This window comes from Scyliorhinus canicula, chromosome 11, assembly GCF_902713615.1.
Source record: "Scyliorhinus canicula chromosome 11, sScyCan1.1, whole genome shotgun sequence".
Lineage (NCBI taxonomy): Eukaryota > Metazoa > Chordata > Chondrichthyes > Carcharhiniformes > Scyliorhinidae > Scyliorhinus > Scyliorhinus canicula.
In genome coordinates this window covers 115,855,792-115,882,207 of record NC_052156.1, presented here as the reverse complement: position 1 = coordinate 115,882,207, position 26,416 = coordinate 115,855,792, and the positions used below count along the sequence as shown (strand labels likewise).

The 26,416-nt window shown below is 49.8% G+C and overlaps 1 protein-coding gene across 5 annotated transcripts in view; it reads left to right on the top strand.

Annotated features, from left to right (window-relative positions):
* The window catches only part of ptpro (protein tyrosine phosphatase receptor type O), a 226,154-nt gene that overhangs the window by 85,175 nt on the left and 114,563 nt on the right, over positions 1 to 26,416 (top strand). For all 5 annotated transcript variants that reach the window (XM_038811152.1, XM_038811154.1, XM_038811153.1 and 2 more), the window contains 3 exons: positions 16,088 to 16,249; positions 20,304 to 20,456; positions 23,763 to 24,215. In XM_038811152.1, coding sequence (XP_038667080.1) covers positions 16,088 to 16,249; positions 20,304 to 20,456; positions 23,763 to 24,215 — 768 coding nt within the window. The remainder of the gene's footprint in view (positions 1 to 16,087; positions 16,250 to 20,303; positions 20,457 to 23,762; positions 24,216 to 26,416) is intronic.

The window sequence follows — 26,416 nt, the reverse complement described above, 5'->3', positions numbered from 1 at the left end:
GACGATCAAACAGGAGGGATGCCTTGATCAGATGCGCTTGTTCGGGGCGGTAGAAGTGCGGTTTGCACTCAGCGCAGACGTGGCAGTCCCTGGTGACGGTCCTGACTTCCTCGACGGAGTAGGGCAGGTTGCGGGTCTTAATAAAATGATAGAAATGGGTGACCCCTGGATGGCAGAGGTCCGTGTGGAGGGAGCGGAGGCGGTCAATCTGCGCACTGGCACAGGTACCGCGGGATAGGGCATCGGAAGGCTTGTTGAGCATCCCAGGACGATACAAGATATCGTAGTTGTACGTGGACAACTCGATCCACCACCGCAAGATCTTGTTGTTCTTGATCTTGCCCCTCTGTGCATTGTTGAACATGAAAGCTACTGACCGTTGGTCTGTGAGGAGGGTAAACCTCCTGCCGGCCAGATAGTGCCTCCAATGTCGCACAGCTTCAACTATGGCCTGTGCCTCCTTTTCCACCGAGGAATGGCGGATTTCAGAAGCGTGGAGGGTTCGTGAAAAGAAGGCCACGGGTCTGCCCGCTTGGTTCAGGGTGGCCGCCAGAGCTACGTCAGACGCGTCGCTCTCGACCTGGAATGGGAGGGACTTGTCGATAGCATGCATCGTGGCCTTTGCGATATCCGCTTTGATGCGGCTAAAGGCCTGGCGGGCCTCCATCGACAGGGGAAAGGAGGTGGACTGGATGAGGGAGGGGGCTTTGTCGGCGTAGTTGGGGACCCACTGGGCATAATATGAGAAGAAGCCCAGGCAGCGTTTGAGGGATTTGAGGGAGTTGGGGAGGGGAAGTTCCATCAATTCAGGATCGGGGCTTATCACTCCGTTACGCACTACGTAGCCAAGGATGGCTAGACGGTCGGTGCTAAACACGCACTTATCCTTATTGTAGGTTAAATTAAGGAGTTTTGCGGTTCGGAGGAATTTTTGGAGGTTGATGTCGTGGTCCTGCTGGTCGTGGCCGCAGATGGTGACGTTATCGAGATACAGGAAGGTGGCCGTAAACTGTGCTTGTCGACCATTCGGTCCATCTCCCGTTGGAAGACCGAGACTCCATTTGTGACACCGAATGGAACCCTGAGGAAGTGGTAGAGGCGCCCATCTGCCTCAAACGCGGTGTACTTTCGATCACTCGCGCGGATGGGGAGCTGGTGGTAGGCGGACTTAAGGTTCACCGTGGAGAAGACTTTGTACTTCGCGATCCTGTTAACAAGGTTGGAAATACGGGGGAGAGGGTACGCGTCCAGCTGCGTAAACCTGTTGATGGTCTGACTGTAATCAATGACCATCCGGTTTTTCTCCCCAGTCCGAACTACCAGCACTTGGGCTCGCCAGGGACTGTTGCTGCCCTCGATAACTCCTTCCTTAAGGAGCCTCTGGACCTCGGACCTGATGAAGGTCCGGTCCTGGGCACTGTATCGACTGCTCCGAGTGGCGACAGGTTTACAATCTGGGGTGAGATTAGCAAACAAGGAAGGTGGGTCCACTTTGAGGGGCGCGAGGCTGCAGACAGTAAGGGGGGTAATAGGACCGCCGAATTGGAAGGTTAAGCTCTGCAGGTTGCACTGGAAATCCAGGCCCAAGAGTGCCGGAGCGCATTGACAGGGGAGAATGAGGAGTTTGAAGTTTTTGAAAACCCTCCCCTGGACCATGAGGTCCGCTATGCAGCACCCGGTGATTTGGACGGAGTGTGAACCTGAGGCCAATTCAATTTTATGTTGGATAACAGAGCTGAACCGGAGCTGAACCGTTGTCGTAGTCTTGGCGAGCGAGCGTGGTCGCGACTGGTCGAGTTTGATGGAAGCCAGTCGTGGTGAGAGTTCCAGATCATCCTCGGTGGCAGAGTAATCGCTTGCAGGGCCTTCCGTGTCGGCCCAAGGTGGCGGCGCCCAGGACCCGCACGTGGAGTCGGGGTCCCAATATGGCGGTGCCCAGGTCCCGCACGTGGAGCCGGGGCCCCAAGATGGCGGCGCCCATGGCCCGCACATGGCATCCGTGGTCCAAGTTGGCGGCGCCCGTGGGAACCTCGTGGTGGCTGGGGGCAGTGTCGGTGTCGGGAGGACTGTGGGGCCGTTGCGGGGGCCGGGATGCGGGCCGGAGAGGTTGGTTCGCGGCGTGGGGCCCTGGGGGGGCCCGGGGGGAGGGGGGGCGATCCGCGGTCGCTGCGCGGAACAGCAGCGACCGACTTGGTCTGGCAGACCACCGCGTAGTGGCCCTTCTTCCTGCAGCTCTTACACAGAGCGGAGCGGGCCGGGCAGCGCGGGCTGGGGTGCTTTGAGAGGCCACAAAAATAGCAACGGGGCCTCGCTAGTTTGTCGGAGCGACCCGCGGCGCAGGCTTGGGGGGGGGGGGTCGGGGTCCACGGAGGACGGGGGTGGCGCGTGCCATGAAGTCCAGGGGGTTGCTGCGCGGCCGGGGGCGTATGCGCGGGCGTTCAGGTCATCAACCTCCAGGGAGGTTGCAAGAGTCCATGCCTCAGCTAGGCTAGGGTGTTCGTTTCCAGTAATCGTTGGCGGATAGAAGGGGACTGCATGCCAGCAACGTAAGCGTCTCTGATTAAAAGTTCCATGTGCTCAGTCGCCGAAACTTGGAGACATGCGCACGTTTTCCCTAGAGCTGCGAGGGCCTGGTAAAACTCGTCGAGAGACTCACCAGGGAACTGTTGTCTAGTCGTCAGGAGATGCCACGCGTATACTTCGTTGACCGGCCGGAGAAAGTGTCCTTTGAGAATCTCCATGGCCGCATCATAATCGCTTTCGTCCTCAATCATTGAGAAGATCGCTGTGCCCACGCATGAGTGGAGGATGTGGAGTTTCTGCTCCTTGGTGGGCTTGCTGGCTGCAGTTGTCAGGGAACTATTAAAACACGCCTGCCAGTATTTAAAGATTGCAGACGCATTTGCAGCATGTGGGCTGGTGCGGAGGCAGTCAGGCTTGATGCGTAGCTCCATTCCAAAATTCTAGCTGATTAAATTGATGTATCATCAATTCGACTCAAGACACAATTAGGATCCGAACTGTGGCTTTAATCAGCTAGTTGTTAGCCCGGTGGTCGACTACAGAGTAAGGCCGACCGCCGGGAACTCTGGGTACTTATACCCCGCCTCCGAGGCGGGGTCTACTTGCCTCTCGACCAATTGGTGAGCAGTCACATGACTAGTCCCAGTCAATCGGACGAGAGGCACATGACCAGCCAGAGCCAATGGGAAACCCATGCTCTGCACCAATGGCAGTGCTCACATTCATACCACCACAGTGGAATACCCCTCAAGCTATAAGAAGTAAAGTAAAGTCACCATAGCTCCAGATGACCAAAGGCCGCTTTCTCCTTTGAGGGGGGAAGGGGGCTGATTGGTGGTGATTTAACCTGAGGGTCACCACACCACAGGCGAGGTTGAGAAGGCGGGGCTTTCATGAATAACCTCAGCCAGTGCAGGAATTGAACCTGTGCAGTTGGCCTCGCTCTGCATCACAAACCAGCTGTCCAGCCAACCAAGCTAAACTGGCTCCCACAAGCTATGAGCCCCTGGCAACAGAATCGGGACTTGTTCCAGGAATGATTAGTTACAGAAACAGATGAAAGACTTACCAATACATCGTCAGGGTGTGGAACGGTTGAGGGAGATGAAATGGCTGCTGCTTCCTCCTGGAGACAACAAATTCATTGGATATGTTGTTATCCGTATTATTGGGGTGATTTCACAATTGCCACTTCCAATGGAGAAATCACAGCCACAGATAGACGTAGACAATTACTGAACTGATTCAAACACTCTTTGGCAATCCAATAAACTGATATAAAACAACTAGCTTATTTGTTGCGATCAATAATTTCATCTGTAGAATCATAGGAGGAATGACCATCTTTCTTCAGCTGGTAATTACATTATCACATTAAAAACTGTTGCTCACAATTAAAATAACAGCTCTGTCAAAAGGCCAATTGGCTGCCCTATGAGTGGGCTTTGTATTAACCTTACACAAAGTAATCTCCTGTCTGAAGAGTTTATCAGGCTGCATTGAGTAAGTAATAGTTTTCTTCCAAATGCAAAGACAATTATCTGCCTGAAGAAAATGAAATAAAACACTGGCACTTACTTTTACGGGGTTGCTCATGTGGGTAATTGCTCCAGAGGTTTATAAAGTCGCGTTGTCAATCATCAAGGTCAAAAGAAAAACAAGGATCAGGTTTAGGAATTTATTTAACCAGTGAAAGTTCACAAAATATTACTGCGGTGGATTAATGCTTGAACAGTTTTGATCTGGATCTCTCCTCATTGATGGTAGAAGATTCATCATGTGACACTTGTCACTTGTAGGCCAGACCACGTAAAGACGGCAGATTTCCTTCCCTAAAGGACATTAGTGAACCAGGTAGGTTTTTACAACTATCAATTTTTGTTGTTATCGTAGTTACCTTATTGCTATAATAATTATTATTTAATATGATATAATAAATATAGCAATTTAATTATATAATAATTAGTTGTTATGATAGTAGTCACGGCCACCATTACTTAGACTTGCTTTATATTCCAGATTTATTTATTGAATTTAAATTCCCTCAGCTGCCGTGTTGGGTTTTGAACCCGTGTCTCCAGAGCATTAGCCTGGGCCACTGAATTACTGCCCATTAACATTAGCTCATCATCTGCCCATGATACACAGGCAACAATAGTGCTCAAATACACAAATGGAAGGCAGGGCTTTGTATCAAGAAATTTGGAATTTAAAAGTGAGGAAAATTGTTGGGACAGTTGATAAAGGTTTTGGACGCAATCTTCCCAAAAGGGAACAAAGTCCCCTAGCAAGCACGATTTAGCCGCGTGTTTCCCCGCACTCACAGTGCTGAGGAAGGAGCACACACCTGAGGAAGGAGCAGTGCTCCAAAAGCTAGTGTTTGAAACAAACCTGTTGGACTTTAATCTGGTGTTGTAAGACTTCTTACCGAGAAACACATGATTATTCAACACAACTCGTGTTGAAAAAGGGGCCTGAACGGGGGTTTTTTACAATGGGGAGTTTCACTCGCTGGAACTCCCCATTGTAGTGGGAGATTGGGATGCCATTTTTAAATGGCGTCCTGATCCCCAATTGCATGTGCAAAAAAATGCCCGCTTGGCACCTTCGCAACACCAACCTGGCAGTGCCCATGCCAGCTGGCAGTGCCACCTGGGCTCCTCGGCAATGCCAGGCTGGCATCCAGGTGGCACTGCCAAGGTACCCAGGTGGCACCAGAAGTGCCAGGGCACCACCCTGCCCAAAGGGCATGCCGCTGGGGATCTCTGATCCTCTTGGAGACCCCCACGAGTGCCGTTCCATCTGGTCCCCGTTTGTGTCAACGCCCACGTTGCACTGTGGCAACCTGCTTTCCTGGAGCAGCGTGGCCAGAGCTGCGCGCCCTATAATCCAATAATCCAATAAGGAGTCCCCTTATCTAACCTCAATGTCTTACCACAGTTCCTTGGCAAAGTTCCTTCATACAACTTCTAAACTAAAATGGAAGAAAAGTATAATAAATCCTTCAACCGAATATCTGTTCATTAGATTCGATAGATAAAGACTCCATGTTAATTTAAGCAATTGCCACTTCAGAACATGTGCCTTTATTCTAGCAGTGCCTAAGTCTGAGGCTACCTTACCTGCTTTAATGAATGAAGCATCTCTTGATCAGCATGTGCCAAACCTTGAAGTACAAACACCTGTGCGAATTAATTTAAGAAGGCGCCCAATATTTAATCTTGCAGGTTTATTAGTTTACAGAAAAACGAACCACCAACAAAACACCTCTTTGAGTACGGCTGCAGAATCAAATGTAGGCTCCTGCCTCTGATTTCCCCAGTTGCCAGGTACAAGGTACAAGGGAGAGGTCCTTGGATGTGATTGCTAATTTGAGGCTGCTATCGGAAACCTGAAAAGAGAGCAAGAGATAATCTGAAGAGACGAGAAAACAATAGTGTTGTGAAGTGGTAAAGATCAAATCCCCAGACTGAGGGGTGGGTTAACCTGGTGTCTGTGGAGTGTCTGGTTCAAAGAACCTAAAAATTAAGATTGTGATTCACAGGCGGAGAGATCTTGGAGTTTAAACAAGGTAATTGGTGAAGTAATAACAATTATTAGGTAGAGATTTGACACTTTCTATGTCTAAGACATTTCCAGGAGGAAATACAGCTGTAAGAAATACAGCGGCGCATCATTCACTGGGGGATTTCCCATTAAAACCACCCCATGTCGCCGGGAAATCCATGGGCAAGTGTGCGCTGCCAGTGGGAGCAGAGTGCTGGATTCTCCAATAATGGGGCTATGTCCCCACTCTACTGTCAAAACACGGGCGAATCACTCTGGAGTTTCCTGAAGGAAGTCCAGAGTGATTCTCCTACCTGAAGGGGGCTAGCAGGGCCTCGGAGTAGTCCTCACAGCTCAGGCTGCCAATATGGGGCCCTGCACTTCCGGTTATGGGTCCATGCATGCACACGGCGTAGGCCTGTGGGGGCAGCCCCGTGCGACATTGCGGACCCACACTGCAGACCGGCACCAAAAAGGTAGGCCCCCGGGAGCGCGCTCGCCCACGGATCGGTGGCCGCCGATCGATAGCCTAGCCGTCTGTGAGGACCACCCCACCAGGGTGGCCGTGGACTGAGTCCGCAGCTGCCACGCCGAGTTCCCAATGGGTGGGACCATGAGAGACTCACGCCGTCGGGAACTCGACCAGTTACACTTGGAGAATCGTCGTGGGGGCCTCTGTCAATGGCCCCCTACCTGTGCCCGCGCGATTCTCCGGGGACCGGAGAATTGCGGGAGCGGCTTCTCGCCAGATTTCGGAGTCAAAGCCCATCCCCTGCCCCCGCTCTGATTGAGGTTTTGGCACGGAGGCTCGGAGAATCCCGCCCAAAATTTTCAAACCATTCGAAAGGTATGAAACTTGTCAGCTTTGGTTAATTAGCCCAGTATTTAAGCTCAGATGCGATACTCCCAGCTTCACCACCAAGATATTTGGGGGCTGGAGTGACAAAGGGAATGACATAGCAGCTAACAGGCCTCTTACGAGATTAACGACACTCAGTATGCCGCGTGAGATCTAGCGAGATCTGCAGGTTTAAATTTGCATATTTAATTACAGTTACACTCAGTTAAACATGTTTGTGCCCGAGTTACCCAAGGCGCGGGACCTAACGGCCTGGGAGACCCCGTGCGGGCGTTGTTTAGCTCTGGTTTCCACAAACATGGACCAGGCGTACCAGCACTTTGTGAGGTCTCCCAGGCAGCCGAGGGCTCCCAGATGGTCGGGCTCCAGGTAGGGTGGTACCCTGGCACTCCCGATGCCACCCGGGCATTTAAAAATAGCACCCTGATCTCGTCCTGCACTAACAAGCTGAGCTCGTGAGTGCAGGAAATCAGCCTAATCCTGGCCGCGGCAGGTTGAAAATGAAGCAGATTCACATTTAATAGCGGGGTCATTCAGCGCCAGGATACACCCTGATAAACATGCTGAAATGGGATTCTGTTTCATTTCCATGAAATCACATCCAAAGTTAAAGAGCTAATCCCGCATCTCACCTACATACATGTACTTATTGATATGCAAGGCATTAAGTATGTTAATTTACCTGCAGTAGGAAAGAAAACTTAGTATGTTCTTGCAACCAATTGGAACGTATTTATCTGGTTGATTCTGTTCTTTTTCTGTCTTAATCATCTATTGAAATATGCACATTCCAGGAAACCTACAGTAATGGTATGCCACCACTTTTGGGTGATCTGCTTATTGGCTCAGATTTATGTTATACCCTAAATAACCTTGTGTATCCAATTTATTCAAACCTGTTTTGTGGGGGAAGGTATTTTCATTTAGCAAAAAAAGAGTAAAAGAACAAAGAACAAAGAGAAGTACAGCACAGGAACAGGCCCTTCGGCCTTCCAAGCCTGCATCGACCATGCTGCCCTTCTAAACTAAAATCTTCTACACTTCCGAGGTCCGTATCCCTCTATTCCCATCCTATTCATGTATTTGTCAAGATGCCCCTTAAACGTCACTATCGTACCTGCTTCCACCACCTCCTCCGGCAGCGAGTTCCAGGCACCCATTACCCTCTGTGTAAAGAACTTGCCTCTAAACCTTGCCCCTCGCATCTTAAACCTATGAGCCCTAGTAATTGACCCCTCTACCCTGGGAAAAAGACTCTGACTAACCACTCTGTCTATGCCCCTCATAATTTCGTAGACCTCTATCAAGTCGACCCTCAACCTCCGTCGTTCCAGTGAGAACAAACCGAGTTCATTCAACCTCTCCTCATAGCTAAAGCTCTCCATACCAGGCAACATCCTAATAAATCTCTTCTGCACCCTCTCCAAAGCCTCCATATCCTTCTGGTAGTGTGGCGACCAGAATTGAACACTATACTCCAAGTGTGGCCTAACTAAAGTTCTATACAGCTGCAACATGACTTGCCAATTTTTATACTCAACAGCCAATGAAGGCAAGCATGCCGTATGCCTTCTTGACTACTTTCTCCATCTGTGTTGCCCCTTTCAGTGACCTGTGGACATGTACCTAGATCTCTCTGACTGTCAATACTCTTGAAGGTTCTACCATTCAATGTATATTCCCTACCTGTATTAGACCTTCCAAAATGCATTACCTCACATTTGTCTGGATTGAACTCCATCTGCCATCTCTTCGCCCAAGTCTCCAAATGATCTAAAAGAGAACACATGCTTTTAGTATTTTGGAACAACTCACTATTAAAATAATGTTTGCGATTTTTCTCAACCCTCAATGGCATTGGAGAGCTGGCAGAAACAAGTTCGTACTGACTGGGCAGGGGTATATGTCCAAACAATATACCTCAACCACATGTCCAAGGAATAGGAGCAGGAGTAGATTGTGAGATCACTAGCCTCCATGTTCTTGGTGGGCTCCTCATTCCACTATCAAAGAGGTAAAGGTAAAGTCGCAATAGTCCCAGATGACCATAGGGGGAGAGCTGACTGGTGATGATTTAACCTGAGAATTTCCACACCTCAGGCGAGGGGCAAGGTTGAGAAGACAGGACCTTCGTGAATAACCAGTACGGAAACTGAACCTTCTCTGCTGACTTTGCTCTGCATCACGAACAAGCTGTCCAGGTAAGTGAGCTAAACCGGCCCCCGGTATCAAAGAGAGAGACAAAGGTCAGCATATGTCTCACAAAGACCTCTTTAGCTCCAGCTGCGTCTCAAGACGCCATCATGCATTCCAGAGTGTCCTGGCCACCACTTTGATGGCCAATGCTCAGTTCACTCGATACTTTAACAAAACCCCATCCACCTCTGCTCCACACCACTTGACCAAGTGGCATGCTTCTGCCCGAGTGCATCCTGTGTTCTCAGATCAGGTGCAAGCATTATCCTAATCTGCACTCTTAAGGCTGCACGGTTAGCTTGGGCCATCAGGGTTACTGTTCAAAGCCTGAATAACTACAGTGCAAGGGGTTCTGAGTGCCTCCCTTGGTGAATGTTCCATTCCCAACTCTCACAAGGTACTTGCCCAGTCACCCAATTTTTGTGCAACCTCAGCTTAATTTACAGTCTGTACCCGAGGGGGTTAAAAGGTCAGGAGCAATTAATGGTACTGTCCGAACTTCTGATCCTTGAGTCGGCAGAATTGCTTCAAACACCAGACTCCAAACATGTCAATGGAGCGGATACTGAACAATCTCACTGCGGAGGAATACATCCCCCTCCCCACCCTGTCATTTGCTTCTGTCCTTCAATCTGGGCTGCCTTGTAACCTCCATCCACCCCCAACGTTGGAACCCTTACAGAGAGGTTCCCTTGGTGCTGCCTCAGTCCCGCAGCCACATCCATCAACGACCTCCACCCCCTACCCCATCGCACTTGGGCCCTTTCTGGAAAGAAGCCAATTTGGGCATTTGCATGTGATGGTCCGCTCCCCCTCCGCGAAATCGATGGCGCCGCTTCTTTGCATTCTTTGACAGGATCCTCACGAGCACTGCGTTAAATTGTGTTCAGTCACCACCAAATTCCACTCACGGTTCAGGTCTCCAGCTGCTGACCCTTTTAAAGGCAGTTATGAAACACATTGTTCTGAAGTCACGCCAACTTTGGAGGTAATTTTGACGTAGGGGAATGATTCCGGCACGTGGCCACAATAATGAGATGCAAGTTTATTAAAATTATGTTTGCCACCGCTTGATGGTGGGAAACACAGCTCGCTGTTGATTGGGGCGGAGATAATCGCCTGCTGGATTCGCGCCGTCAGGAAACACGACTCGGGCCTTCTAGCAAGATTCTCCGATCTTGCCACCAAATTCGCCTGTCACCATCAGCCGCAGAAAGCACCGGCCTAGAAGTGGCCAGTGGCAAACCGACCCTAAATTGCCACTCCACATAGATTCAGGGTCATAACACGGATACTATTTCAAACTTACAAAGTCTGGGGGGGGGGGATTTTGATGAATGTGCACATCTTTAAACAGGGTGCGCGTTACTGTCTTCACCAATTCCTGGATTCCATTTACTTTCTTGATCCAGTAGTGCCGGAACAGGAGGTTGCCGTGCGATATTTTGCTTGCATGCAATTAAGATCACATTTGAACATCCCAAATTAGCACCAATTATTATTCACTAATGCAACTCAACCTGAAATAGTTGATCCTAATCAGTATGCAATGTCTTCCCATGACAGTCCCTGTGCTTGCATTACTCACACATACAGTATTGATATCTGTACTGTTTTCGGATAAAGAATTTAATATTCACTCCTTCAGATTTTTCCATTTTGAAATATGGAAATCCACAATAACTACAGTGAATGTTGATGATTCCAGCCAACCATTTACAGGAAATGCCCTGTGCAAAATTCCCTACGGAGGTCGAAGCATACTTGCTTGTGTGATTATTTTTTATCTTTCCCACTGGACTTCTTTGCTATTCCAGTCAGCCACCATTGAAAATTATGATCAGTATCAACAGACTAGTATATATGATGGCATCACAGAAGTGACACGGTGCAGAAGGAGGCCAAACAAGCATCATTTTTATAAAAACGTTGTTATTGGGTTTTTACATTTTGTATTTCACAACTCGTATGTTATATGTTACACTTTACATAATCGTGCCAACCAGAGAAAAAAACAAACAAAAGAACATGACAAAAACGAGCAATAAATAAATGGAGGTAAAAAGATAGAGGGCACGATTTAATGAAAAAGTCTCGAAGTGTGGTAGCAAGCGGAAACTATCGCGAGCCTCCCGCCACTCAGCCTGGCGAAGCTATCACGCCTATCGTACATTAATTGTTCCACTTGAGTACTTGCCCAGTCACCCAATATTTGTGCAACCTCAGCTTAATTTACAGTCTGTACCCGAGGGGGTTAAAAGGTCAGGAGCAATTAATGGTACTGTCCGAACTTCTGATCCTTGAGTCGGCAGAATTGCTTCAAACACCAGACTCCAAACATGTCAATGGAGCGGATACTGAACAATCTCACTGCGGAGGAATACATCCCCCTCCCCACCCTGTCATTTGCTTCTGTCCTTCAATCTGGGCTGCCTTGTAACCTCCATCCACCCCCAACGTTGGAACCCTTACAGAGAGGTTCCCTTGGTGCTGCCTCAGTCCCGCAGCCACATCCATCAACGACCTCCACCCCCTACCCCATCGCACTTGGGCCCTTTCTGGAAAGAAGCCAATTTGGGCATTTGCATGTGATGGTCCGCTCCCCCTCCGCGAAATCGATGGCGCCGCTTCTTTGCATTCTTTGACAGGATCCTCACGAGCACTGCGTTAAATTGTGTTCAGTCACCACCAAATTCCACTCACGGTTCAGGTCTCCAGCTGCTGACCCTTTTAAAGGCAGTTATGAAACACATTGTTCTGAAGTCACGCCAACTTTGGAGGTAATTTTGACGTAGGGGAATGATTCCGGCACGTGGCCACAATAATGAGATGCAAGTTTATTAAAATTATGTTTGCCACCGCTTGATGGTGGGAAACACAGCTCGCTGTTGATTGGGGCGGAGATAATCGCCTGCTGGATTCGCGCCGTCAGGAAACACGACTCGGGCCTTCTAGCAAGATTCTCCGATCTTGCCACCAAATTCGCCTGTCACCATCAGCCGCAGAAAGCACCGGCCTAGAAGTGGCCAGTGGCAAACCGACCCTAAATTGCCACTCCACATAGATTCACGGATTGACACTGCAAATCGTGCTTCGCCGTCTGATTGGCCTGGGCTCCCGCTCGCTGGCCCCCTGCTGACAAGTGACAGCAGCACTAAAACCACTGTTGCACAGCCGACCCCACTCCGCTTGCAACCATGGCACCGAGGACACAAGCACCCCGATTCGGAGAAGGCTGGACGCGGTGAATGCCAGTGGTCAGGCTTCTAGGGCACATTCTGGTGAGCATCACACAGTTGCTGATGCATATCAGGTGGAGGCAGGAACGCCCAGGCGAGACAGCAGTCAGAAATCTGCTGGATCCCGGGACCCAGCTGGGGCCCAATCAGATGCTGAGGCTCTGGAACAGGTTTATCCGGAGCTGTTGCAGATGATAGGGTGCGGCCATGGGATGTCAGGGACACTCCAACAGGTCCGTAGCCGATTGGAGGAGTCCCAGAAGCAACGCGTGGCACCAAGGGCAACACTTCCAGGCTGGCGGCAGCAGTGGTGCATGACATCAGCAGAATGAGTGGAGAAGTCCAAGCTACGGCTCAGTTGGTGACAGCCATGGCTGAGCACCTTGACAACCTGTCTGGGTCGCTGGGGGATGTGACCCAGTACAAGGTGAACCTCGAAGAAGTGCTGCAGAGCATGTCTCAGTCCCAGGCGGGCATAGCGGAGGCCCTCCAGGGCATGCCACAGTCTCAGGTGGCCATTGACGAGGCACTCCTGAGCATGTCCTGTCAATGGGGTTTCCCATTGAATCCCCCCCACGCCGCTGGGAATCTCATGGCGGGAGTGCGCCGTCAGAGGGACTGGAAGATCCCGCTGCCAGGAACAGCCAGGAGATTTCACCCATTGTCTCTTGTCATGTATGCGCTAACTATTTAATTCTTTTAGAATTGCCTTTACAGAAAACAGGAGTATGGAGCAGGGCCATTCATATACCACATGAACGATTCACTATGGGTGGAACCTTTGCAGAATTTGCCAAAGTATCAGGCTCAGATAGAAAATTGGCGAGTAGCTCTCCAGTTGCACAGACCAGCTTTCTTTCCAGGTTTTAAGACTAAAGGAAATGAGTGGGTGTGGTTTACGCCATCACTCTGATGGGACGTGGCCTCTTCGAGCTCGCAAACGGATCCAAACAGATTGGTGCGCCATTTTTAAAAGGCGCCCGATCAGCATTGCAGGCTAACAGCCCCCAGCCCCCATCACAGAACTGTCGGGAACTCCCCCTCCCCTGGCATGATCATCGACATTCCCCAACAGCCCCCTTTCCTCCCATCCCCTGCTGGCATTGAACACTGCTCACCAACACCACAGAAGAATAGCTGGCACCCCCTCTCCCCCCTACTCACCGCACCACACATCGTACCCCCCTCCCCCCCCAGGTCTGCACCCCTGGAGGGATCCCCTTGACTGCCTCATGCAAGGCCAAACCTTTTCCGTCGGCGAGGTATGAACATTCATTGTTTGTCAGGGAGGGGCGGCTAATAACATTTAAATGCACTAAAATTTATTAAAATGAGGCATTGTGATGTTGCCAGTGAGGAGTGGAGAAAACCGGGAAATGGAATCTCTCCAGCAAGAATCGTGTTTCTCGATTCGCGCGAGATTTTTCACCCGTGCCGCTGATCCCGCGGATTGTGAGTGTGGGCTCAAGATCGCCCCCTACTGTTTCAATATTTAAGAGAAAAATCAGACATTTTTTTAAATGACGCTGAAATAATGCAGCAGCACAGGGCTGCAATATATTATCATCAATGGTTAAGTCATAGTTTTGAATACTTAGCTTTCCAACAAGTAAGTTCTAAATCTTGGCCATACCATAGGAAGTGGAAACCAGGATCTGGTAAATATAGAGAGAGGGAAATGTTCTTCAAAAGAGACAGGGTTAAAGCTGTGTATTCAATTACTTTGGAAGAGTGACATTTCCAGAGATCAAAGAAGAGATTGCTTGACACAAGAGAATGGTTCTAATTGACCTTAAATGTCAGCCTTTGCAGTAACAATCTTTTTGCCTCAGAGACGAAAGCCTGTGTATTCCAGCCCTCTCTAGGATTTGAACACAATCGAGGTTGGCACTCCAATGAAGAAATGAGGGAGTGCCGCATTGGCACATATCTTGATTTTTCCATGAAGCATTCCCTGGTCACACCCTTCAGTGGACATGAAAGACCCCGGGCTGGATTCTCCAAAAATGGGGCTGGCGTTGCACTCCCGAGTTTCCTGAAAAAAAAACCCAATTCACTTACCTGCAGGGGGATAGCAGGGACCCGGGGAACTTCACCCAGCTTTGGCTGCGGATGCAGGCCCCCGAATTTCCGGTTCAGAGTCCGTGCATGCGCACAGTGGCGGCCTCCAGTGGCCGTGCCGAGCACCATGGCGGACACCACGGACCAACACAAACAAACCAGGCCCCCCCCGATCAGCCGCGCGCCCCTGCATTGGACAAGCCCAATGCTGCCTCGGCTACCCATAAGGCCCCTCCCCAGTGCTCGATCCCCCAGCCCCCCACCAGGACGGCTGCAGACTCCGCAAGAGTCCCGGCCTGCCAGACCATATTAGTTCCACGCCGTTGGGAACTCGGTCGGTCGGGAGCGGAATATTGTTGGGCAGGCCTCTGGCAATGGCCTCCCAGCCGTGCGGCGTAATTCACGGACGCGCGGATATTCGAGACCCGGAGAATCGCCGGAGCGGCGCCGGGCCTGATTCCATCGGGTACTTCGATTCTCCGCCGCCGTGCTAAACACGATTTTGATGCGGGGCATATGGAGAGTCCAGCCCCCCATGTCACTATTCGCAAACAAGCACAGGAGTTGTCCCAGTGACCTGGAAAATATTTATCCATTAACCAACATAATTAAACAGATTAACTTTATCTCTTTGCTGTTTGTGGTGCCTTGCCTCCAGAACAACAGGGATGATACTTCAAAAGTAATTCATTGGCTGAAAAACGTTTTGGGTGATCTATGATCTATAGAATCCCTATAGCGCAGAAGGACGCCATTCAGCCCATTGAATCTGCACAGAGCCTCTGAAAGAGCACTCTACCTAGGCCCACTCTCTGCCCCACTCCCCGACCTATCCCGTAACCCTGCCCATTGATCGTGGCTAATCCACCTAATCTGTACGCCTTTGGATTGTGGGAGAAAATCAGAGCCCCCGGAGGAAACCCACGCAGGCACGGGGAGAAAGTACAAACTCCACACAGTCACCCAAGGCTGGAATTGAACCCGGGTCCCTGGCGCTGTGAGGCAGCAGTGCTAACCACTGTGCCACCGTGCACGTGAATGGTCTTATAGATTGCAAAGTCTAATCGTTTACTCTTTCTAAAGAAGATAAGTAAAAGTTTGATTTTAAAATCAAAGATACAGCACAGTCTCATATTCAGATTTTTAAAACAATGTTCCAGTGGGATATGAAGATCACTGGTAAGGCCAGCATTTATTGCCTACCCCTAATTGGCTCTGAGAAGATTGCCTTCTTAAACTGCTATGGCTCATGTGGTTTAGAGGCGTCAGTAGTCCTGCTGGGGAAGTAATTCCACAATTTTGACCCAGTGACAGTGAAGGAACGGCAATATATTTCCAATTCAGGTTGGCCTGTGGCTTGGAGTGGGAACTTTCAGGTGATGGTGTTGCCATGTGTCTGCAGATCTTGTTCCATTGGGTACTAGAGTTTACAGGTTTGGAAAGTGGTTTATAGCTACAAAATGAGTTCAGTAGTGATTGTTTTATATATAAACCTGTATTATAAACCTGTTCCATTAGGTGTCACTTTTAACAGAAAAATGTTCTGGATTCCTTACGGCAGTCCTCTCCCTTAATGAAATTTGTCTCCATTGGGAATACCTTGCTGCTCATCAACTTACGTATTACAATAGTTTAATTGTAACCCTTTCTCTGTCTTTACTAGAACCACTCCCAGTCAACAGTGTGAATATATATGACTACAAGCAATCCCCACAAACTGGAGTCTTGTTTGATATTCAGTACCCAAAGCAAACCACCAACTTTTTCTCAAGATTAAAATTAAGCTACTTTGAAGGCAATTATTATCGATCATCATTCCATAAAGGTAAAAAAAATCTCTGATTTCCATTGTTGTGTTTGTAATAGATAATCACATTTTCTTGTGTTAATTGGAGATTTTGATCCAAAGGTATAGAGAAAGACATTGTAATTGAATGACTAATTCTTGTTGGACCAATACCTTCCATTGGGTATTTTATGGTGAAAGTATGGCCAAGCACTTGGAGCAGCGGACACCGAAGGGGGGTGGGGTCAAGGGAGTCATCCCATTGTGAATGTGCCCCTCTGTTGCTGCTCGGCAGCAGGGGAATTGGGGGTGGGGGAGGGGGAGGGTGGTGTTCTTCAAGGGCCCTGGGAGTTGGATGGGCTTGGGCTATGGGTGTTACAAAAGAGGAAGTGAAACCATTTCGCTGCTTTGAAGTGGCCAGCAGCAGTCAAATATAACAAGAGCATTTATAAACATTGTGGTGAGAATCAGTGAGGTGCATTCAAGCGTGAAGGGAAAGATAAATAAACAAGCTCATCACAGGCTAGTGAAAGGTTCTGCTCTGTGAAAAATAAATGGATGCTTAGCATTTCAAAGACTGTCAGCGGATTGCAAGCCTTTTCAAGTGTTGAGGGTTTTCTAGGAAGCCTCTGACACTTGTAACAGCTGCTGTTTTAAAGGCTTTTGTCTGAGGGAACAGGTGTTCGTAAAGAGAAAGTATTTCTGCCTGGATTGCTCATCACTGAGCTGCCTGGGTTGCTCATCAACTGTCAGGCAGAGCAGTTCAGGGTGAGGAGGCCACGTCAGAGTTTAAAAAGTCAAACCAAGGTGATGCTGTTGAGCAGAGGGCTTCCTGAGATCACCATGCCAAAGGTGATCTTCATGTTGCCCAGGGCTGCAAAGGGTAGACCAGACACGGGACCCCCATTCCGGGGGACGGTCCTCAGGTCAAACTTTCACCTGCAGCCCAAGCCCACCCATCCCCATGGACCCTTTGGGTATCCCCCTCTACAGACTAGGAGTGACAGAGGGGCACATTAACAATGGGACGACCACCTTGACACCCTTCAGGGTCCATCTTGCCAGGCTGGAGTGTCACTGCTAGGTTCTCAGTGCCAGGGGGTGGGGACTGAAGGATTGTGGCTGAAGGGGTGTAGCTAGAAGGAGACTGAGGGAGGGGCGCTGAAGGGGGGTGGCTGAAGGGAGAGGACTGAAGGGGGGGGCTAAAGGCGGCTGGGGGAGTGCGAATGGTTCACGGTGGGGAGGGGGTCACCCGGGTGTCATGTTGATGAGGACTTGTCAGCGGAGGGTGGGGGAGGTTGACATTTGCTCTGCAGGAGGGAGGGGAGCCTTAAGCTGGACTTTGGGATCAAGGCGTCCGTTCCAAATGGCAATCCATGCCAGAAAGCGATAGGAATCCGATACACTTGCCGTTCTGCAAATAATTTCATGTCACAGGTCTGTGACTCGCACCTGGGTGCCACTCCTACCGCCACCAGTAAGCAGTCCCAATTCTCCACTGGCTGGAGCACGTAGACTTCGGAACGGACAAACCTGTCCACAGTCTTTGTTTACAGAGAGAAATGCAAATCAGTTATCTTTAACTTTTAAGTTTTCCCCTTGATTGGAGAAGTATTATGGATACTTCAAAACCTTCCCTTGGTTACCATATGCCTTCAACCCCTTCTCTGATCTGGAAATAATTTAACTCCCCCCTCCCCGGCCCCTTGGTTTTCAACTTAACTTCTGACCTTTTCGTGAGCATCCCCATTTGGAAAGGAATTTTCCAGGTCATTCCCCTGCTTTTAGGCCCTGAGTTATTCTAAGGAATTATTTTTTTTGTCCCTGAAGATTGGGGCGGGATTCTCTCAGCCCACAGCGGGCCGGGTGCGAATCGTGCGACGCCGCCCTGACTATTCTCCGGAGAGTGGCGAATCGGCGCCATGGCGCTGGTGCGGTCAGCGCAGTGCCAGTCGGGGGCCGCACTACGTGTCCACCATCCCCCCCCCCCCCCCCCCCCCCCCCCCCGCCAATTCCCGCCCGGGATGGGCAAGAAAAATCCAAGTCCTGCCAGCGCCATCTACATGTGGTCTTACCCAGCTGGACCTCAGCGTGTATCCATCTGTGTGTGGGGGGTGGGGGGGGGGGGGGGGGGGGCGCGGCTGGTGGGGGGATCCGACCCCGGGGAGGGGCCTCTGCTGCTCTGCTGTGGCCTGGTCCGCGATTGGGGCCTACTGACCTCTGGGCCGGCCTCTGGGACCCCTTTTGCTCCGTGCCAGCCCCTGCACGCCATGTTGTGTCGGGGCCTGCGCGGAGAAGTGAGCCACCGCGCATGTGCGCAATCGCACTGGTCGCACTACGCATGTGTGCATTGCCGCCAGTCGTAGCGCGCATGCGCAGATCCACGGTGCCCATTTGACACCGGTATCGGCACAGGAGCGGCATGGGTCACTCCAGTGCTGTGCTGGCCCTCTGTAGGGGTCAGAATTGCTGCTCCTGGGGGCCTGTTGACGCCGTCGTGAAACGCGACGGCGTTTACGACGGCGTCAACACTTAGCCTCAGGATCAGAGAATCCCGCCCTATGTACCCGCAGAGGCTAAGGAAGTGTCTCCTTATGAGGCTTCCAGCATCAAGGGTGTGAGGCAGGGTTGACGGCCCGGCTAATCTTATCTTTTACATCATGTTCAACTCCCTCGAATAAAGCTTTCGACTCACTCAAATGCGGGGTGAGATCTTCCAGCTGTTCTGAAAATCCAACCGCCAACCAATGGCGAGATCCTACCGCCACCAAGATACATGCCACAGGGAGGCCAGAGAATCTCGTTCACAATTGTTCCGTAAACGATTAAGGAACCATTTAGAATGATGAGGTGAAATTTTAATCAATGTAAGTGCCATCCCCTTGCAAGGAGTTATAATTGGGTCCCATGGAGTTTGATATTGTTTCCCTTGAGACTCACAGTGTATATATATATATATGGTGCAAGATCCTGAATGGTCTTGCCAAGGCGAATGTTGAAAGGATGCTCCCCCTTGTGGGTGAGTCCAGAATGAGGAGGCACTGTGTTAGGACAGAGTTGAAGAGATTTATTTTCTCTTCACGGGTTGTGCAACTTTGGAACTCTCTCCCTCAGAAGGAGTTAGGGGAGGGGTCACGGGATATTTTTAAGGCGGAGCTGGATAGATTCTTGTTAGGCAAGCGAATGAATCAAAGGTCATCGGTGTAGATGGGATTGTGGAACTGAACACAAACAGACCAGCCATGATCTTATCAAGTGGTGGAGCAGGCTCGAGGGGCCGAATGGCCTACTTCTACTCCTATTTTGTCTGTACATAGGAATGTAATGCAGCCTGAGTCCAGAGATGGAACCTGATCTGACAACTGGAGTGAAGCAGAGTGAGATTCTCAGGAGAAGTAAATTGCTTACAATTAATTTGGACCTTGGCACCTAATTCACATGGCACAATTTTAGCTTTGGTGCAAAATCTCATTGGATCGTTTCTAAACTTGCAGCGCAAATATAATTAACTCCGAACCCAAACATGAAACAGTTTATTCCCATGCTAATTATTTTCTTGAGATAATGGGCTGCAAACAGTTGCTGAGCAAAAAACTATTTTCATTTGCTGGATGTAGCGGGGAATGCATGACAAGAGCATAGAAAAACGCCTTTCCAATATGTTCCTAACTAATGTGCCACTTAATGATGGTTATATCATGCTGGAGGATTGGGAACAATTTTCCAAGTGAGCTGGAAATTCCTGACGATCACTGATTATCGGAAAACCAAGGACAACTGACGGATTCTCTGTCATCAGAACAACCTTGCGAAACCGGTCCCTGTCTAAATGTATCTATATATTCACAACGTTTATTCCGTGATACCAGATTAAAGTCCAACAGGTTTATTTGGAATCACTAGCTTGCGGAGCATAGCTCCTCCATCGAGCTCCGAAACCTAGTAATTCCAAATAAACCTGTTGGACTTTAACCTGGTGTTGTTAGACTTCTTACTGTGCTCACCCCAGTCCAACGCCGGCATCTCCACGCCATGTTCATTCAGTGATGTAACTGCACTGTGATGTTTATTGTCTATAATTTTTTTTGAACAGATTTTCTCAAAGGCAAATTAATTTTCAACACTTGGCTATCTGGAATATGCTACAGTAACATTACATTCCAACTAGTGGCAGAGGCGAATGTCAACCGACTTCCTCTAATGGAGTACAGTGCTGTTGGCCATGAGCCAAAACATCACCGCACAGGTAAAATCTAATTTCATGTGCCTTTCCTAGAAGACGCCTCGGTAACATGAAAGCTCAGCTCGGTGGTAGCAACGACAATAGGTGTATGGCCCGATTCTCCAGAACCGCGACTGAGTGCTCCCGCCGACGGGAAAACCAGAATGATTTCCGCCACCGCTAGGAGCAACCCCAACATGCCATACTATGGAACTCTGGGAAAATGTTTCTGCCAAATCAGCTTTTCCATGCCCTTCCATGTCACCCCGGAGTCCGTGCTGCAACTGAGAAGGGTGGGACCTAATCTCTCTGACAGGGCGCGCACCTCTGAGATCAGAACATCATTTTTAAAGGGCTCTGCAACCTCAGAAAGGTGCGGCAGCAACCCCACTCCCAGCCCTGGATCGCTGGCCGGGCACCCCACCCACCCAACCTAATTGCTGGAAAGCCTCCCCCCCTCCATAATCTCCTCCATCTGCTGTACTGGTTCGGCTGTGTGGTGCACACCAGTCAGTGTCCCAGAAGCCTCATCACTAATGTGCCCAACCGAGGTGAGGGGATCTGCGATGGTGGAGGGTGCGGGTGACAGCAGTGACGCAAGGTCCCTGTCCTCATCAGACCCAGGTCTCCTGGGTCGAGCCTTGGACTGATGGACGTTGTCACCGACCCATGTGAGGGGCCGTGTCCGGTCTGTCCATCATCTGTTTGGCCGTCCTCTGTGCGTCACTTTCCAGAGTCCACATCCTCTGAGCGTCACTGTCCTGGCTGTCCATCCTCTCTTCGTCCGTTTGATGGCCGTCAGTGTCCTGACTGTCCATCCTCTATTTGTCACTGTCGTTTGTGTCGGTCCTCTGTGCGCCCGTTTCCTGTTCCCTGGCTTCGGATGAGGGCCCTACTGTCCGTCTTCCTTCCCCTCCCTGCCGTGCGTTCCTGTGGGCGGATGGACGTGGACCTGGACGGTGGTGGCTTGTCTGAGACATTTCGGGACGATCGTCAGCTGGCCCTGGAATACACAATAAAGCACGTATTGTTAGACATGCGGAGTCGGGTGTGAGGGGATGGAGGGGGCAGTGTGAGGGGGCAGTGTGTGAGGGGGGGGTTAGGGGATGGAGGGGGCAGCGTGAGGGGGTGCAGTGTGAGGGGGGAGGGGGGAGGTGAGGGGCTGAGGGAGTGTAGCTAGACAGGGGAGTCTCACTTGGTGCTGCGCCTCCGATCTGGCATGGCGCTACCTCCCGGGTGGCGGCACCCTAGCGAGGTCCAGAGCCCACTGCTCATGGACGGTGAGGGCGTGCAGAACAGGTGATCCCCCTCCAGTTCTTGCACGCTCATGATGGTTGTGGGCTGTCTTATCCTGCGTGGGCGGAAAGGGTGGGGAGGGGAGGGAGGGGTGGGGTGTGGTCCAGGGGAACTCTCGGGGTACTTACCCTGGCTGCCCTCGTGAGGTCGTGGAGCTTCTTGCGGCACTGCTCTCCAGAATGTGGGCTGTGCCCCACAGCGCTAACGGCGATGCCCACATCATGCCAGTTACATCTGACTGCTGGCCGGGGGCCGGTGGCCACGTCTTGGGCACAGGAGCGCCCTCCACTCATCCACAGCGTCCAGCAGTGTCTCCAGGTCATTGCCCTGGAATCTTGGGGGCGGCACGGTGGGGCGCAGCCATCTCTCTGTGTCGGGGCCTGTGCGCAAATCGCGCACATAAAATGACGCGGCGCCGCGTCATCCGGGCGTCGCGGAATGTCGCCGCCACTCTGGCGCCACGCCCACTGCATTTCCCGCGGCCCCTTTTCGGGGCCTGAATCGATGCTGCCGGCGGCCCGTTCGCGCCATCGTGAAACGCAATGGCCTGACTCGCCATCGGGGAATCCCGCCCACAGACTCCTATACTTCAAAAGGGCAATGAAATTGAATGTGTGAAATCCGCTTCAAAGGTTTCCACCACTTTAGAGGGATTACTTTTACCCTCACCTCATAGACCTTTAAACCTGGCATACTGACAGATGTTTAAAAAGGTTTAGGGTTACAGATGAGAACATCTTAATCTTATTATGAGAAAGCTTTAATTTTAACAAACTGGCTGACTGCTTAAAGTTTTGAAGGCTACAGATGGGGAGAGCAGCCAAATGACCCCATACCAGGAAGGACCCCAGACCTGAGCCCCTTTAACACAGCGCATCCCCCCTGACTCCTACCTTTATGAAGGACCCCCTTGGCACCCTGGTGACAATTGTTGGGAGCATACTTAACACATTGTCACCCACCCCTCGGACTACAAGCCGCCAGGTCCACGTTGCTCAATACTTGCACCAATTAACGGCAGTGGGACTCTCTGGGCAGGTTGGAGCATCCTACCTGGATAGTGAGTCGAGTCCTCCCAGTCAATGAGATGTAATATAGCTCTAAGGAGCTATTTGAATGGCCCATCTTCTACAGCAGGACATAGATAGGTTGGAGATTGGGCATAGAAATGGCAAATAGAGTTTAATCCAGACAAATGTGAGGTAATGCATTTTGGTAAGTGTAACATAGAGGGGAAGTGTATTGTAAATGGCAGAACTCTCAGGAATATAGAGAGTCAGAGAGAGCTGGCCGTGCAGGCCCACAGATCATTGAAAGTGGCAACACAAGTGGACAAGGTAGTCAAGAAAGCAGACGGAATGTTTACCTTCATCGGACGGGCATCGAGTATAAAACTGACAAGTCATGCTCCAGTTCTTTAGAACCTTGGTACGGCTGCATTTGGAATATTGCACACAGTTCTGGTCGCCACACTACCAGAAGGATGTGGAGGCTTTGGAGATGGTGCAGAGGAGGTTAACCAGGGTGTTGCCTGATCTGGAGCGTAGTAGCTATGCGGCGAGGCTCAATAGACCCCCGCCTGTCTTCATTAGAACAACAGAGGTTGGGGGTGACCTGATTGAGGTCTACAAGATTATGAGGAGCATGGATAGAGTAGATGGGCAGGCCCCTGTCTGTGTGGGCTTCCTGCGGGTGCTCAGGCTTCCTCCCACAGTCCAAAGGTGTACAGGTTAGGTGCAGTTGCAGGTTAGGTGGGGTTGCGGGAATAGGGTGGGGAGTGCCCCTAGGTAGGGTACTCTTTCAGAGGGTGGGTGCAGACTCGATGGGCTGAATGACCTCCTTCTGCACCGTAGGAATTCTACGATGATATGCTTTTTCAGCGGGATTTCAAAGTTCTTTTGTTGCTGGGCAGCATAATTCAATATTTTAGTATGGGACACAACACTCTTTCTAAATCTCAGAATTTAAAAAAATTCACCCTGACTTGATTTACTATTTGATCAATAAGAAAATCCATTTATTTTCCTTTCACAGTTCCCTACCCTCCCAGCAACGTGTCGATGAAGGTTGTGTACAGAAGAAGTAAATCAGTCGGTGAACTTCATGCTGGTCGTGAGCAGTTTCTTCTCAACACTAATAAAACTGTGGACAAGGGAAGTAACACGATTGATACGGAAGCCAATGAGCTCACAGCAAACCAGTCAGTTGGCTGGGGTGATTATGAGTTGACCAATGAAGGTGGCAAGAGAATGATCGCCAACTGGGCACTTGAGTTCCAACCAGACAGCAAAGAGATTTCAGCAAGTGGATATGATTACTTAGATGTCATGAATGTCACTGAAGATGATCCTCAAAATATTATGTACACAACCATGGAGCCTGCAAGCTCTGTTGTCAATCCAGAGACTGTTTGGCTCGTGCTCGAGTGGTTCCCTCCAAAGCCATATACAGCTTATGATAGCTTCAACATTTACATCCAAAGGGAAGGTAAGCTATTGATAACCCCATTGTCAAATACCACCTATTTTGGGTTATTATCTTGTTCATTATCATGTCTCCCATGGTCCACTGGGCTGCGCACTCACCTTCAGATCAGGAAGTGATGGGTTCAAGTTGCACTCCAGCACATAACCCAGGCTGATACTCCTGTACAATACCGAATGAGTACAGCGCTGTTGGAGCATGCTATCGTTCAGATGAGGCATTAAACGTGTCTTTTTCTGCCCTTTGAGACTGGTGTAAAAGATCTCATTGCACTGGTTCAGAGAGCAGCAAGTGAATTCTCTCTCCCCAGTATTCTGATCCACATTCATTCCTCACTCAAGGTAACTAAAATGTCAAGTGATGCGGTCATTGTCACGTTACACAAATCAGTAGCTGCATTTCCTATGTTATGGTCGTGACTGCACCTCCAAAAGTACTTGATTGGCTGCAGAATGCTTCGGGATGCCCCGAAAAGCACAATATGAATGCAAGATCCTAATTTTCTTTACGGTAGATTGATTCGTCAGATGGGCCGAGAGCAACATAGCCTTCGTCTCTGTCCCACACTTCCTAACCATGGTTTCTTCCCCGAGTAGTGGAATTAACCCTTTAGGATCGAGGTGCTAAACATAGAAAATAGGAGCAGGAGTAGGCTATTTGGCCCTTCGCACCTGCTCTGCCATAAATTATCATCATGGCTAATCATCCAACTCAGAAGCCTGTAGCCGCTTTCTCCTCCATATCCTTTGATTCCTTTAGCTGCATCTAACTCCTTCTTGAAAACATACATGTTTTGTCCTCCACTGCTTCCTGTGGTAGAGAATTCCACAGGCTCACTGTTCTCTGGGTGAAGAACTTACTCCTCATCGCAGTCCTAAATGGTCTACCCCGTAACCTCAAACTGTGACCTCTGGTTCTAGGCTCCCCTGCCATTGGGAACATTCTTCCTGTCTCTTCCCTGTCCAGTCCTGTCAGAATTTTATAGGTTTTTGTGAGATCCCCACTCATTCTTCTGAACTCCAGCGAATATAATCCTAACCGACTCAAACTCTCCTCATACGTCAGTCCCGCCATCCCAGGAATCAGTCTGGTAAACTTTATCTGTACTCCCTCCATAGTAAGAATATCCTTCATCTGATAAGGAGAGCAAAACTGCACATAATACTCCAAGGTGTGGTCTCACCAAGGCCCTGTATAATTGCAACAAGACATCCCTATTCCGATACTTGAATCCTCTCACTATGAACGCTAACATCCATTTGCCTTCCTCACCGCCTGCTGCACCTGCATGCTTACTTTCAGCACCTGGTGCACAAGGCCATCCCATCCAGATCTCATTGCACATTCCCCTCTCTCAATATTTAGCCGTTCAGATAATAATCTGCTTTCCTGTTTATTGCTACCAAAGTGCTTAATCTCATATTTATCCACATCACACTGCTTCTGCCATTCATTTTCCCACTCATTCAACTTGTCCAAATCACACTATAGCATTCTTCTCACAGCTTACCCTCCCACCCAACTTTGTGGCATCTGCAAATTTAGCGATATTACATTTAATTCCCTCAGCTAAATCATTAATATACACTGTGAATTGTTTTTTTAAATTTAGAGTACCCAATTCATTTTTCCCAATTAAGGGGCAATTGAGCGTGGCCAATCCACCTAACCTGCACATCTTTGGGTTGTGGGGGTGAAACCCACAGAAACACGGGGAGAATGTGCAAACTCCATACGGACAGTGACCCGGGGCCAAATGGAACCTGGGGCCTCGGCGCTGTTAGGCGGCAGAGCTAGCTAATGCGCCACCATGCTGCCCAATATACATTGTGAATAGCTGGGGTCCTAGCGCCGATCCCTGCAATACCCCACTAGTCACTACCTACCACTTGGAAAAATAACATTGATTCCTACTCTTTGTTTGCCGTCTGCCAACCAGTCTGCTATCCATCTAAATACACTACCTCTAAGCCCATGCACTTTTGTTTTAAATACTAATCTCTTATGTGGGGTCTTGTCGAGAGCTTTCTGAAAGTCCAAATAAACCACATTCACTGGCTTCTCCTCATCAACTCTACCAGTTACATCCTTAAAGAATTCCAGTAGATTTGTCAAGCATGATTTCTTTTTCGTGAATCTGAGCTGACTCTGTCCGATCCTGCCACTGTTTTCCAAGTGCTCTGCTATTCAATCTTTTATAATGG